The following is a 14,249-nucleotide window of genomic DNA, read 5'->3' as shown; positions in this document are numbered from 1 at the left end:
CAAGGTAGGTAGGGGACCGGATGGGGACAAGGTAGGTAGGAGACTGGGAGGGTAGGGGAGACAGCAGCGCCGGGTTCCAGAGCGCGTAGCGCGCGCCAACAAGCTCTTTACTAATAATTGAGAAATAAAATCTACCATTGGATATTTGTGATTTAATATAAATATCTAAATTGACACTGATACAACTGTGTCATTTTGATTTCAAACACTTGCTGTGCACCGCAAGCACATAATTGTGAGTTTTATATCCTTACTGAAGATTTACTTTCTTTTGAAGCATTTATATAATTTTAATAAAAACATAAATAACAGAACCATTCTTTCATCGGCGGAAGGGAATATAAATACGGCCCATCTAAATACTCTTCATAAAAAAATTCATTTCTGACTGGGTAAACACATTTGATATGGAAGTTGTTATTATTATTATTATTAGTGTTATTATTATTAAATATACTTATGATTGCCAGAGTTATCAATAGCGGTTTTAAGAAGTGGTGGTGATGAGAGAGAGAGAGAGAGAGAGAGAGAGAGAGAGAGAGAGAGAGAGAGAGAGAGAGAGATACAACTTCCTCACGGCTACCATTTTTGGAGTAGAGACCCATAAATCTTTATCTAGGATTTTGGTGTCTTGGTTAAAGGCTGCGGCAAGAGGTAAGACTGAATGCTGATGACGAGAATGTTCTGCGGGCACACAAACTCCCCCTCTCTCTCTCTCTCTCTCTCTCTCTCTCTCTCTCTCTCTCTCTCTCTCTCTCTCTAAAAGGAGAGGAAATGATGAGGGTTCTCAGAAAGAAAACTCTTACTTTCTCGTTCTTTCTCAAAAGAACGATTGACAGAACAAAACAAAATCTTTCTCTTCCTTCCCCCCTCCCCCACCCTCGTGATGAAACAGGCGCCCAACAAAAAAGAGACATCTTGCATCGTACACAACGACTGGGATCAAAGCCCCGAAATCATTTCTTGAACAGCTATTGATTGACGAGATCAGTCCCGGAACCGAACCAATGTATATTGTAACAGCGAGTTTAGCATAGAATTTACATATTTAAGTCGCCCTAATGAAATTCTTCTCTCTTTCTCTGAGCTGCTTCTGGTGCTGGTGCTGCCATTGTATATTCTTAAGTCTGCAATAATAAAAAAAGAACAGGACTCCTCGGCAGCACCACCCCCACCCAAAGAGAAAGAGGAGCATCCATTATTTTGCTCTTGTATGATTTGTATTGTATACATTTCTTCATTATAAGGAAATTCTTCTTCTCAGATGTTGTATATTCATAAGAATGCAACAACTAACAAAAAGAAAAAACATACTCCTTAATTAACTCTGTCCTCTTATGATTGGCATTTTCTTTAACGCTTTAGTCTACAAAACCTTTTATTTTTTTCAGGTGCTTCTCCCTAAAAATAGAAAAAGTAAAAAACTGTGTCCTTGTATGATTGTCATTGACACACCGCTGTAGCGAATAACGGTACTTGACACTGATTTTAATTTCCTTTCAGATGCTCCGCCTGTTTACTTCAACAAATCGCTGCTGTTCAACTGCTCAGCTTAAGCCGCTGTCATCTGCCGCATCAAGATGCATGTGAATAGCGTATAATGGTGTTGTATGATATGATGTACACAGACGAAGGAGCACCTTCTCACCTGGCAGTGTCATTGTTGTCGTCGTCGTCTTCGTCTGGAGGACGAAGCCCTGGTTGCCTGCCGGCTGCTGCAACACCAACACACTTCTCGCTGCTCTGTTCCCTTCGACGTGATCTCGGGGGCTGTTTCCTCAGCCTCTTCACCGCCATGAAGCAAGAAGCTTTTTTTTTTGTCCCCCTACGGGTGGTCAGAAGGGGCGAAGACTTCATTGCCATTCCGAGGCGACCCAAAGCAGCAGCGACCTCTGGTGGACCCAGCAAGCAGCAGCAGCAGCAGCAGCAGCACAAACGGCGGGAATAGTTGCACAGCAGCCTATTGATCCTGGCATAGACAAGGGCGATCGCAACAGAGGGGCAGACCCATTGAAATGCTATGGGTGATCTTCGAGTTTTAAAGAGTCATCCCTAATCCGGACTTTATGAAGATTTATTTATGGCAGCCCCATGCTCCAATTTTTTTCCTCTCTCCTTTTTTGGGAAATAAAAAGTGAGCCTCAAGGCTGCAAGGACCTTTAGGCGTAGGTGTAGTTTAGGGCGATATTGTGTTGGGTGTTGACCTATTCTTGAACCCTGCTAGTGGGCAAGGGGTTGGCTTGGTATTGCCCCAGTGGCCGGCGGTCGTGAGTTCTGAGCGCACGACTTCCGACGCGCGCCCCGACCCTGCCACTCTCTGAAATTTTTGCTGCCAATTACGTGGAGTTTGTCGTGTCGGAGTTATGATACATCCTTCACCGGCAGCCATGAATACACACTAACAAAGTATTCAGATCGAGAGAAAACCCGAGTGCGAGGATGGTTGTGCGCAGGTGCCGCGAACAATGCCCTCACAACAACGCTCTGTATAAGATGATTGTTTTGTTACAGTGTGTTTCAAGTGAAGATCATCTTTTCTCATGCCCGTGTGAAGGCAGACAGTGCCCGTACCCACCAGATGTGTAGACACACTCCCAACGCCCGATATAAAGACGCTATCCCACTTCTTGAGTAAAACTGATTGTGTCCAAAAATGATTTGTATTGATGATGAGTTTACTCTGTGTCCAGATTCTCATTAATTGTGAGCGCCGACACCAACAAAAAATGAATAGTATCTGTTCCTTCAGATATTTGACGATGAAAAAATAGATAGTTCATTTCAACTTTTGCCGTCGTAAGTAATAGATTCTATGAATATAAATCGATTGAATCAGTTCAGTGAAGACAAAAGATCAGACGAAAATGAAAGGAAGTATTTTCAATGACCTCGACTGGCCCCACAAATGAAGAGAATTCGAGGCAGGAGAAAAAACGTCTAATGTTACAAATATGTCAGGCATTTAAGATAAATAAAGAAGCCCATTTCCTCTCCGTTTAGTGTTTACTATAAATTATAAGATATATGTGTGTTTGGAAAACATTATAGTGAGAGTCAAAGCAAAAACTCCAAAAAAAGAATGTATGCTGATGTGTCCATGTGTGTGTGCGTGTGTGTGCGTGCGTGCGTGTGCATGCTTGTCATTCTGATAAAACACTCGAAACAAAACAATTAAATCGTGTTCAAACTCTCAAGACTAGCAATGAAAAAATCATGTGCTTTTTATATATATTAAATAAATATATATAATTTACGACTTATCTACTGTTCCATTTCAGCTGTAATTTCTGTTTAATTAAATCTAAGGATGTCGACATATGCAGTGGTAGAGAAACATGGAAAACAAAAGTATTGATGTGTGCTGTATGCATTTGGGAGAGAGGGCTTCTCAAACAGTATTTTTCTTTTTGGTTGCAAATGGAAAAATTATGGATGAACACCACAACTTGTGTAGATTTTTTTAATCTCTGTAACTCATCCTTGGTCGGGTTGCTCCGCTAATGTGCCATTCATTCATTCATTTATTCATTCATTCATGCAAGGGGTTATTACGAGTGGATTCCTTTTTTTAGAGCTGACGGTAAATATCTGCATCTGATGTCATGGAATATAGTCGTTATTGGCCGAGACTCATGTGACTCACCAACTGATGGTTTCAATGATATCGGCTGTGGATATTCATCGTAAGTTCCAAAAAAATAACTGACTATACTGTGTATCATCATTTCGTTACTGCAAAATTATTTTCGGTGTTATTTGGGAGAATATAATATTTCTTTTAATATCTGTGAGAATATTGATCTGCTTCTGCAGTGTCCGTGATTTTGACATAAATGAAAATGCTGAAACAAAAAGAAAGAACCTTCACAGTCACAATAATGAAAACTTGAGGAAAAATACGCAGTTAGTGTCCAGAAAAATGAGTCATCGTTGAATCCTCAGATCAAAATTTGTCAAATGCGCCACTGAATCCAAAAATAAAACGTGGCGCTATTATAATGACCCCTTGTCCTTGTACAGGACAAGAATAAAACTTAGAAAAGTATTAAGTCTTGACCTTCTCTTTCCCTCCCTACTTGTCCCTCCAGCCCAGCCCCTCATCCCTCTCTCTCTCTCTCTCTCTCTCTCTCTCTCTCTCTCTCTCTCTCTCTCTCTCTCTCTCTCTGGTAGAATGCAGAGACCCAGATCCGGAGAGTCGTCTGCACTGAACCCTCTGGATCTCGGTGAGAATTTATGACACCAGAAATATTATCATGTCCTGTTGAGTTAATATTTTTTTGCCCTGTGGTATTCTGCTTGACCAAAATAAGAATGAATTTGCAACTATAAATACAAATAAATATATATAATCTATTTACATATAGCAGACTGAATTCTCATAGAAAAACAAATCGTGCTGCTTTGTTCTATAGGAAATAAGTCACAAATGTATGTACTATGGAATAAATGTTGGACCTCTGTAATATTAGTGTTTGCTTTACTTCTCATCGCCTGAACAACAACTACATATTTTAAGATGTACTTTTCTTCTTAAAATATGTTGATTTGAAAGAATTTTCCTCACCATACGAATTTCCCATCTTCCTCTTACTCCCTCTCGGTATTTTGATATGAATATCACTTGCAATATTGTCATGTTACTTTATCAAGGTTTGTTGTTATGACGGGAAAAAGTTTGGATTTCACGTTAACCATCAACCTCTGAAGGAGGACGCCCAAGAGTCCAAGTAACATGAAAGTCATATACCGTTCAGTACAGCAGCAGTATCTCATGAGAATGACAACTTTAGGGGCCATCCTAACACTTCTCTCACTTGGCACAATCCTGCAGAAAAAATGAAAGAGAATGATAGACGCAACTTTTGAAACAGTGAAGGTTATGCAATCGAGAAAACGAAGCCTCTTAACTTCTCGAATTCTTAACACTTTTTGGATACGCTTGTCACTATAAAGCCTTAGATCCAAATGCAAAAATACAAAGAAATTCTGATGTCCGGTGCAGGATTCGATCTAACATCCAGAGTATCAGATAGAGAGAGCACGTTACTGACGTGACCACGAGGGGAGGGCATTGTTATTACAATTACATACGTGTCTGGTAAAAATGGCCAGTAGATATATATATATATATATATATATATATATATATATATATATATATATATATATATATATATATATATATATATATATTCATATTATATATTATTGTAAAAGACATATGCCCAGTGTGTTTATTATTATTGTTATTATATTAATATCATTATTATTACTAAGCAAATGAAACCTACTCATATGGAACAAGCCCACAGGTCCCACTGACTTGAAATTCAAGCTTCCAAAGAATATAGTGTTCATTAGGAAGAAGGAAGAGGGAGTAATGAGAAATACAGAAAGAAGAGATATCACTTATTAAAAAAGAAAAAAAAATTAATAAATAGATAAATAGATAAAAACGTATCAAAATGCAAGAAGTAGAGTATTAGGGTAGGAATGCATTGCATTTTTGCTTGAACTTTTGACGTTCCAATTGCCCGACATCCTCTGGGAGACTTTTCCACAGTCCAACGGTGAGAGGCACATTTACTACATATTGGTGCTGCTGTTCAGCGAATCTGGTGGCTCTCGGCAGGAAAATGGGATCAGGAATCAACTGTGAAGTGAAGTATTTCTGTTGAACTACTACTTATAAAAAAGTTACAAACAAGAGGCCATCCGTCGATGGTCCAAGTCATACCTGCTAATATTAGGAAACAGAAACCTACCACCACAAATCAACCTATCTAAAAGAGATAAACCTCTGGCAGATGCAGACATCCACACCGGAGAACAGTATTCCAGTAAAGGAAGCACAAAGACCCAAAACAGGTTGCATTGATTTTATCACTTACAAATATAAGAGGCCTTACAAACAATACCTAACTTACCTGCGACATTTGCTGAAACTTTCATTAGCTGTTTCTCAAAAGTCAGAAGTGAGTACAAGTTACACCTAGAATAGTTAAAGCTTCATACTCATTCGGCAAAGTTCCATCCACCTGAAGGGGAGGATGGTGTGGGAAATCTGTACCAGACCTACTTATCAATAATGTTTTTGTTTTACTGGAGTTCAGCCTCATAACCCACAGACTACACCAGTCCCTGATCTGGTCCATGTCCCGAATGAGGCTGAGGGCAGCTTCATTTCTCATACGTGGAGACTTTACTACACCCACAAGTGTTGCAACATCGGCAAACTGAGCAATCTTGTTTTCCAGACCAACAACCATATCACTTGTATACGCTAAAAATAACAGTGGACCAAGAACACTACCCTGTGGAACTCCAGACACAATAGGTCTTGGTTGGCTAAAGATCCCGTCCGCAGCAACTCGCTCTTGCCTACCTGTAAGGAAATCTTGAGGTAATCTTAAAAAACATCCACCCACTCCAAGATTCTGAATTTTATAAATAAGTTCCTTGTGATTTACTAAAGCGAAAGCAGCACTAAAATCTATTTGAATTACTCCTCACTCAAAACCCTTATCAAGATTCCCTTGCAAGTGGCATATCATGTCTAAAAGAGCATCGCAGGTACCTAACTGCTTCCTGTATGTATGCTGACTATTAGCTAACAATCCTTCAGATTCCACATACTTATATATTGGCTTGAAAATAAGTTTTTTAGCAACTTTGGAGAGCACTGGGAGAATAGAGAGTGGCCTGCAGTTATTGCAGTCTGCAGATGCGCCGCTCTTTGGAGCAGAAGTCCAAGAGTCAATTAGCGATATACTCACCGAAATGTACTAACTTTAAAAAAAATAATTTTATTCTTACTGAGACAAAATATTCATCTGGGAATCAGTTTCCTTCCATTGTGAACTGAGTTCCACTGCTTCCATGGAGAATCTACAAATATTTAAAAATCAATAAATGAATAGAACTGGAAGAACGATGGAATCATAACATACTGAAGCGACAAAAGAAACTTTGAACTGTTGATATTTAATGGTATTCATAATCAAACTTTCTAAAGACAAGACAGGTAGAAGGCTCAGAAAATAAGTCTGTATTATTCAGCGTTCTTTTCGACATCTCGTCTTCTGACGTTAATTAATACGACGGTATTTCAACTGAAAGAACCTGAGAGATGAAAAGGGAGGCCTTGTCCTAATTTCTAGATATGAAGTGGCTATACAATGAACTTGAGGGCAAGTCCTATCGATTAGGAGTTGAAGGTATCAAGTACTGAAAAGTGTCAATTTATAAGAAAACTGGTTAAGAAATGCCTGTTACCTCTGCAAGAGACGATGATATCCTTCGAGTTCCAGTTCGCAAGGACCTTAACAGAATCCGTGCAAGGAGCCGCTGGTATTCACGCAATTTATTGTCATGCAATCACTGCTTTCAGGAAAAAGCAGTTTCCTGTTTTTGGTCTCGTACTAAAAAAAAAGCTAAATATTAACATTTCCATATCATCTTGACCATGTTGTCATCTAAATATATCCATAACTATTATTATAATAGTCATTCAAATAACAGCCAGAGAGAGAGAAAAAGATTCCTTTTTAAGTTTTTGCTTAAATACCTTATAAGAAGAGACTGCAGCAACTTCCAAAGGGGAGAAAACGGGACAGGGGGTTGAAAGGGAAGGTCATAGTAGAGCCGTCTTTCAGTCGAAAGAAGACAATGAAATCTGTTAAGAAAAAAAAGGGAAGGGAAAAGAATGATGTAAAGAATTTTGATGAATGGAATGAGCCATCCATTTCAGCCGTCGGGGCTGGTCGCTTCCCATTTACAGGTGGGAAGTCTGAAGAGGAGATGCGCAGAAGAGCTCACTCACTCTCGTCGACGTGTCGTCTAGCTACAGGCCCTGTTCAGAGCTGTTCTTCTTCATTAGTATTCGAAAGGTTTTGGTTCGCTTCCAATTTGCATTATCACTGACTTTATGGTCATAAGGGATAAAAGTTCACTTTTTATGCTTCCCCAACAAGATACAACCGTGCAAACCAAGTGAAGGAGACTTCCAAAAGGACAACAGAAAAGAGTGAGCATACACCAAAGGTCAACCTAGAATTGACGAAATGGACAAAACTGAAGTAACATGTGCATTGTAGACATTTTTCGCATCCTCGCCGATTTCCGGCTTTTGATGACAAACATGGGAAAGAGTTATGTGCATTGCATCTCAGGCTACTTTAATGGGACGTCAGTTCCTTTTGAAATAAATCATTAGTCTCCAGTCAATTCGGCTCCTACGAACCTGATTAAATCTCTTCTCTCAACCTAAATATTACGACTATGAATTATTCACACTACAGATTAACTTTTCCCCAGTGATGTGATCAGATACTATAGAGAACATATCACTATTACAAGCCATTTGAACTACAACTGCTCCACTGACACTTGGAGCGATGGAAGTAAAGAATAAACAAAAAAAAAAACTCCCTTTTATAATGAATATTATTGATTATAATTTACAACTGCTCCAGGAACCCTTGAGGCAATAGAAGTAAAGAATAAACAAAAATCTCCCTTCCAGAATCAACATTATTGATTACAATTTAGCCTTTTGTCGTATTTTATTTTGAAAGGAAGAAGCACTCGGCATAGGAAGACCTTGATTCAGCAACCACAATCGTTAAGTAGAAGCCAGCATAACTACATGGTCAAAAAAGTCATGTGGACATTGACATACGCTGTCAAAGTGTTTCAGTGGGTGTGGGCGATATGTATGCTTATATAAACACATTTATGCTTGAAACCTGGCTTGTTTTACGTGTACATGTTTCTGTGAGAGAGAGAGAGAGAGAGAGGAGAGCTTACTGGTAATACCAAGAAGCAACTTGCTGGCAGAACAAACACCAAGAGCAGTCATTCAAAATAATAATTGTACGCCCCCGGACTTTTAAGGTCGTCAATAGAGACAGGCAAAAAGAATGAATGACCATTAAGACCTTCTTAAGAATATGCAAATCAGTCATGAAATTGAGCTGACAAAGAAAACAGAAGCTGTTAACAATGTAGTCATGGTTAATCCGGCCAGTACTGGAGACGGGTTATACTCTGTTCTCTTGCTTATTCTTAAATCATTTTTGCTTATCCATTCTCGTCAGGTAAAAGCCTTTGGGAATTGTTGAGATTTCAAAATGGATACATTGACCGTAGTAGTGACAGCTAAATCAGATAGAGAATTAAATTCCTCCAAAGAATTAAATAGATTGGGATGATAATAATAATAATAATAATAATAATAATAATAATTCATAATAATAATTCTACTACTACTACTACTACTACTACTACTACTACTACTACTACTACTACTACTAATAATAATAATAAAATAATAATAATAATAATAATAATAATAATAATAATAATAATTTTTCACCATACCACTCTTTCCCCTTCACAGGGCTGGCACCTGAGAGGTAAAGACTTCACGTTCATCACATACCCTAATAATAATAATAATAATAATAATAATAATAATAATAATAATAATAATTAAAAAAGAGTAATAGCACAAGAGTTAAAAAATAATAAGAGAAAAAACATAAAACAACTGATAGATTTACGATACAGGATTCTACACTATAGAACAAAGGTAACCTAAGCCTACGGTATGGACTGTGCCTATGTCCAACAGCCGCCGTCCATCAAATTCATTTCTTGCGACATGCAGGTCATCACCTTCACGATTTTCCCATTGGTTCTGCAAGAATCTCTCTTTGACTGAAACCAGAGTCGCGTGGACATCACACAATTGTAGTGACAAGCATCTGGATGACATTAAGAAGTGTTGTCTTTTTTTCTGTATAAAGTAAAGCATTTCTAATGGAGCTTCAAGGTTCCTCAAACACTCACATATGCTCAGGAAAGTGAGACATATCCATGCATTTGCAACTACGCGCACTTCATGAATATTCAAATAAGGAAGCCTCAAAACACATGCCATGAAACGTTAAATGACAAAGAAATTACTATTTTCGTTAGCAAATCTAACGACGCCAGTTACGCAATCTACACACGCGCATACATACACAAAATTTCATTGCAACTAGATGTCAACATTTTTGCCCAACATGAAAATAGCCTGGTATCAGCCATTTTCGGTATAATAGGTCCATTGAACAGAAAAGATGTCTCATGGTCGCTCTGGTATATTTCGTCTGAATAAATTTCCTATTGACGCTACTGGAATGTGAACGGAATAGCAGAATTTTGGTTTCTAAGTGACAGAAGGCTTTCCTTGCATCATGTTGCCAGCCATACAAGTTGCGTCTCATCAGTTTGTCAAACGTATCACGCAGATTGTTTGAAACCATGTGTTCCGGATATGAGAATTCATTTATAATTGCCAGATGGTGAACAGGGGAGAATATTTATTGCTCCCCGACGTATCTCAGGAGCAATGGTTTGCGCTTATGCTGGGTCTCGCTGTAAAAGAATGGCAAATTCTTCTACTACATACGGCAATTATCAGTCACTTGCTGAAGGTATTGCACTGACAGACAAATTAAAATCATATCATCCATGTAGCAGAGAAACAGTGATAAGCAGAAGGTAACAAAACGCTTCTAAGAGAAACTGAACAAAAATGGCTTAATAATAATAATAATAATAATAATAATAATAATAATAATAATAATAATAATAATAATAATAATAATAATATAATGCTAAAGTTACTCGCACATCAACAATAAAAGCCACCAAATAAATGCAATATTTAAGAAAACTGAACCAAATGACATTATTGTCGTGGTGAATGTAGCTACAGTTTTTTTTAAGCTGATATCAAAGAAAAGATTTTCAGAGAAAAATGATAGCTAAGTAGACTTCTATCATATTCAAATTGCTTCATGATATTACATTACGATTATGGATGAGCGATACGTCCTTTCAGCTGGATCCAGTCAACGAATATGCCATGAAGAGCCAACATTTCTGTGTTTGTGTGTATGTATATGCATATGTATGTATATGTATGTATATATATATACATATACATATACATAATCACTTTAACACGTGGCTCGTTTATCACACCCTATTTCTCACCTATATCATATATATATATATATATATATAATATATATTATATATATATATATATATATTTTATATATACATATATATATATATATATATTTCTATATATATATATATAATATATATATATATATATATATATATATATATATATATATATATATATATATATATATATATATATATATATATATATATATATATAGAGAGAGAGAGAGAGAGAGAGAGAGAGAGAGTCTTTCCACTCAACTATGTAAGAAGGTATTTTGAGATATATTTCTGAACAAATGAAAGTACACGATATACTGAATCGCAGAACAAACAGGACCTAAGACTACCTGAAATGAGGGCATAAAGAGATGACATACATGAAAATCTTACGGAGAAACTGATAACAAATAAATATACAGTTAAATGAAAAAAAAAGTCTCCAGAATTAGAAAAACTAAAAACTTCGATGAATTCCTTTCACAAAAATCCTTGTCCTTACACGACATTGAAAGCTTTATAAGACTGTATTTTCTAATAACAAAAAAAAAAATAATAAAAAATAAAAAAGATGTACAGTAATGAAATTAGTTGGAATATAAAAAAGTGCTGTACAAGAATTACTTTAGTTACTACCATAAGGGGCTAAGAGGGTCTAGACAGCGATGCATTAAATTAGGTGTCTCTGCTATATATATATATATATATATATATATATATATATATATATATATAATATATATATATATATATATATATATATATATAAATGGTATGTGTGTGTATGTTCTGAAATGCATTGAGCAATTTCAACCAAATTTGATATACATATGACTTACTACCTGGAAAAGAATACTGTGGGGGTAAGACATCACTAGCACCATATGAGGTGGGAGTGGAAGGGGGGTGACATGTAAAAATGACTGAAAATGACAGATATTAGTGTCTAATGCATAGTTTTTGAGGTTGCTGAGATGAATGGTGACACTCCTGATGCCATTTAAGTAAAAGTTCAGCCCCAATAGGAAGGGGGGGGGGCCGTGAGAAGGGGTAAAAAATAAAATTTTAAAAATGACAGATATTAGTGTCTAAGCCATAGTTTTCGAGGTTGCTGAGATGAATAGTGACATTCCCAATGCCCTTTAATCACAAGTTCAGCCCTAATAGGAAAGGGGGTTGAGAAGGGGTGAAAAACAAAATGTCAAAAACGACAGATATTAGTGTCTAATCCATAGTTTTCGAGGTCACTGAGATGAACAGCGATACTCCTGATTCCCCTTAATTCCAAATTCAGCCCCTGATAGGAAGTGGAGTTAGAAGGGGTGAAAAATAAAATGTAAAAAGTGACAGATATTAGTGTGTAATCCACAGTGTTCGAGGTTGCTGAGATGAATAGTGACACTCCCGATGCCATTTAAGACCAAGTTCAGCCCCTTTAGGAAGGCAGGGTGAAAAGGGGTAAAAAATAAAATGTCAAAAATGACAATATTAGTATCTAATCTATAGTTTTTGAGGTTGCTGAGATGAACAATGATACTCCCAATGCCCTTAAGTCTAAGTTCAGTCCCAATAGGAATGGGGGCAGGGAGAGAGAGAGAGAGAGAAATATAAAATGTTAAAGAGAGAGAGAGAGCTATGCAACTGAACCATCTATCTTAACAGGAGAGAGAGAGAAGGTTGAGATTTGTCAGGTGCCATTCAGATATTTATATATATATATATATAATATTGGTATATAGTATATATATATATATATATATATATATATATATATATATATATATATGTATATATATATATATATATATATATATATATATATATATATATATATATATATATATATATATACACACACACACACACACTATGTAATCACTGACACGTGATTTATGTCTCTTTCTTTACCAAAAGTAAAATTAAAGACTAGTGTAAATCCATGATATATCAGTCCTTTGTTGATACTCGTAGTTTAGAAATAAACCCTTGTGGTAGATATATATATATATATATATGTATGTATATATATATATATATATATATATATATATATATATATATATATATATATATATATATATATAGATAGAGAGAGAGAGAGAGAGAGAGAGAGAGAGAGAGAGAGAGAGAGAGAGAGACTTATGCATTGTGTATATATATATATATATATATATATATATATATATATATATATATATATATATATATATATATATATATATATATATATATTTCATGCACTTTTCAAACCTAGTTACGGCTCACAGCAGTCGAAAACTACCCGCCATATAGTTTCCACTCATATCAACAAAGGGCTTTAAAGGAATGTTCCCAAGGCGCGTGTCATGACCACCGGACTACCCGTTCGCTATATACCTCGATCAGCGAGGTTAAGCTGAAAATAGGAAAAGTAGCAATTTCAGGCTCAAACTCCTTTCAGATCGAAAGGCTTGTGGTTAAAAAATGTATGTGCTTGTGCGCAAACAAGTGCGTGTGGAAGAACGTGTACATGCCAACTGCAAACATTTTTTTTTCTACTGCTTTTAAACATACACAAGAACGTACGTACAAACTGACATATGCTAATCACTTCTAAAAAAAAGTAAATCTTCGCTTATCAAGTCACTAGACAAACAACATGGCACACGACAGCTCCTGGCAATAAGCCACTAGTCCTCCTAATTAAGCGAATAAGAATAAATCAGAAACACACTTTCCGTAAACGACAAAATTTGGATCAATTAAATTCGGAGAACAAATGTACCAGCTATATAAGATTTTGCAAAAGTACTAATATATTCGTTTAACGATAATACCGCACAACGTTTCCATTCCATTTCTTCCTCCCTTTCCCATCCCTACAGCCTCTCTCTCTCTCTCTCTCTCTCTCTTAGCCTCAGCTAATCCTGTGTGAGAAACGAGAAAAGTTTGGTTGGAGACTTTGGGCTCATTACGACTGCAGTAGCCTCATTTCGTATGCACCCACTCTCGACCAGGCAATCAAAATCATATGCTCGCTCTCTCTCTCTCTCTCTCTCTCTCTCTCTCTCTCTCTCTCTCTCTCTCTCCAAAATATACTTCGAACAAATAAGTTTATTTTATTACTCTCTCTCCAAAATATACTTCGAACAAATAAGTTTATTTTATTACTCTCTCTCTCCAAAAGATACTTAAGAAAATAGGTTTATTTTTACTCTCTCCCTCTCTCTCGCTCCAAAAGA

The 14,249-nt window shown here is 36.6% G+C and overlaps 1 protein-coding gene across 9 annotated transcripts in view; it reads left to right on the top strand.

Annotated features, from left to right (window-relative positions):
* LOC136846457 (dachshund homolog 2-like) overlaps positions 1 to 4,465 on the top strand; it is a 196,412-nt gene extending 191,947 nt beyond the window's left edge. For all 9 annotated transcript variants that reach the window (XM_067117249.1, XM_067117250.1, XM_067117245.1 and 6 more), the window contains one exon: positions 1,504 to 4,465. In XM_067117249.1, coding sequence (XP_066973350.1) covers positions 1,504 to 1,556 — 53 coding nt within the window. In that variant the 3' untranslated portion in view covers positions 1,557 to 4,465. The remainder of the gene's footprint in view (positions 1 to 1,503) is intronic.
* Positions 4,466 to 14,249: the final 9,784 nt, after the last annotated feature.

The sequence above is a fragment of the Macrobrachium rosenbergii genome, chromosome 15 (assembly GCF_040412425.1).
Source record: "Macrobrachium rosenbergii isolate ZJJX-2024 chromosome 15, ASM4041242v1, whole genome shotgun sequence".
Lineage (NCBI taxonomy): Eukaryota > Metazoa > Arthropoda > Malacostraca > Decapoda > Palaemonidae > Macrobrachium > Macrobrachium rosenbergii.
The sequence above is the reverse complement of the archived record's forward strand: the minus strand, read 5'-3'. Positions and strand labels throughout refer to the sequence as shown.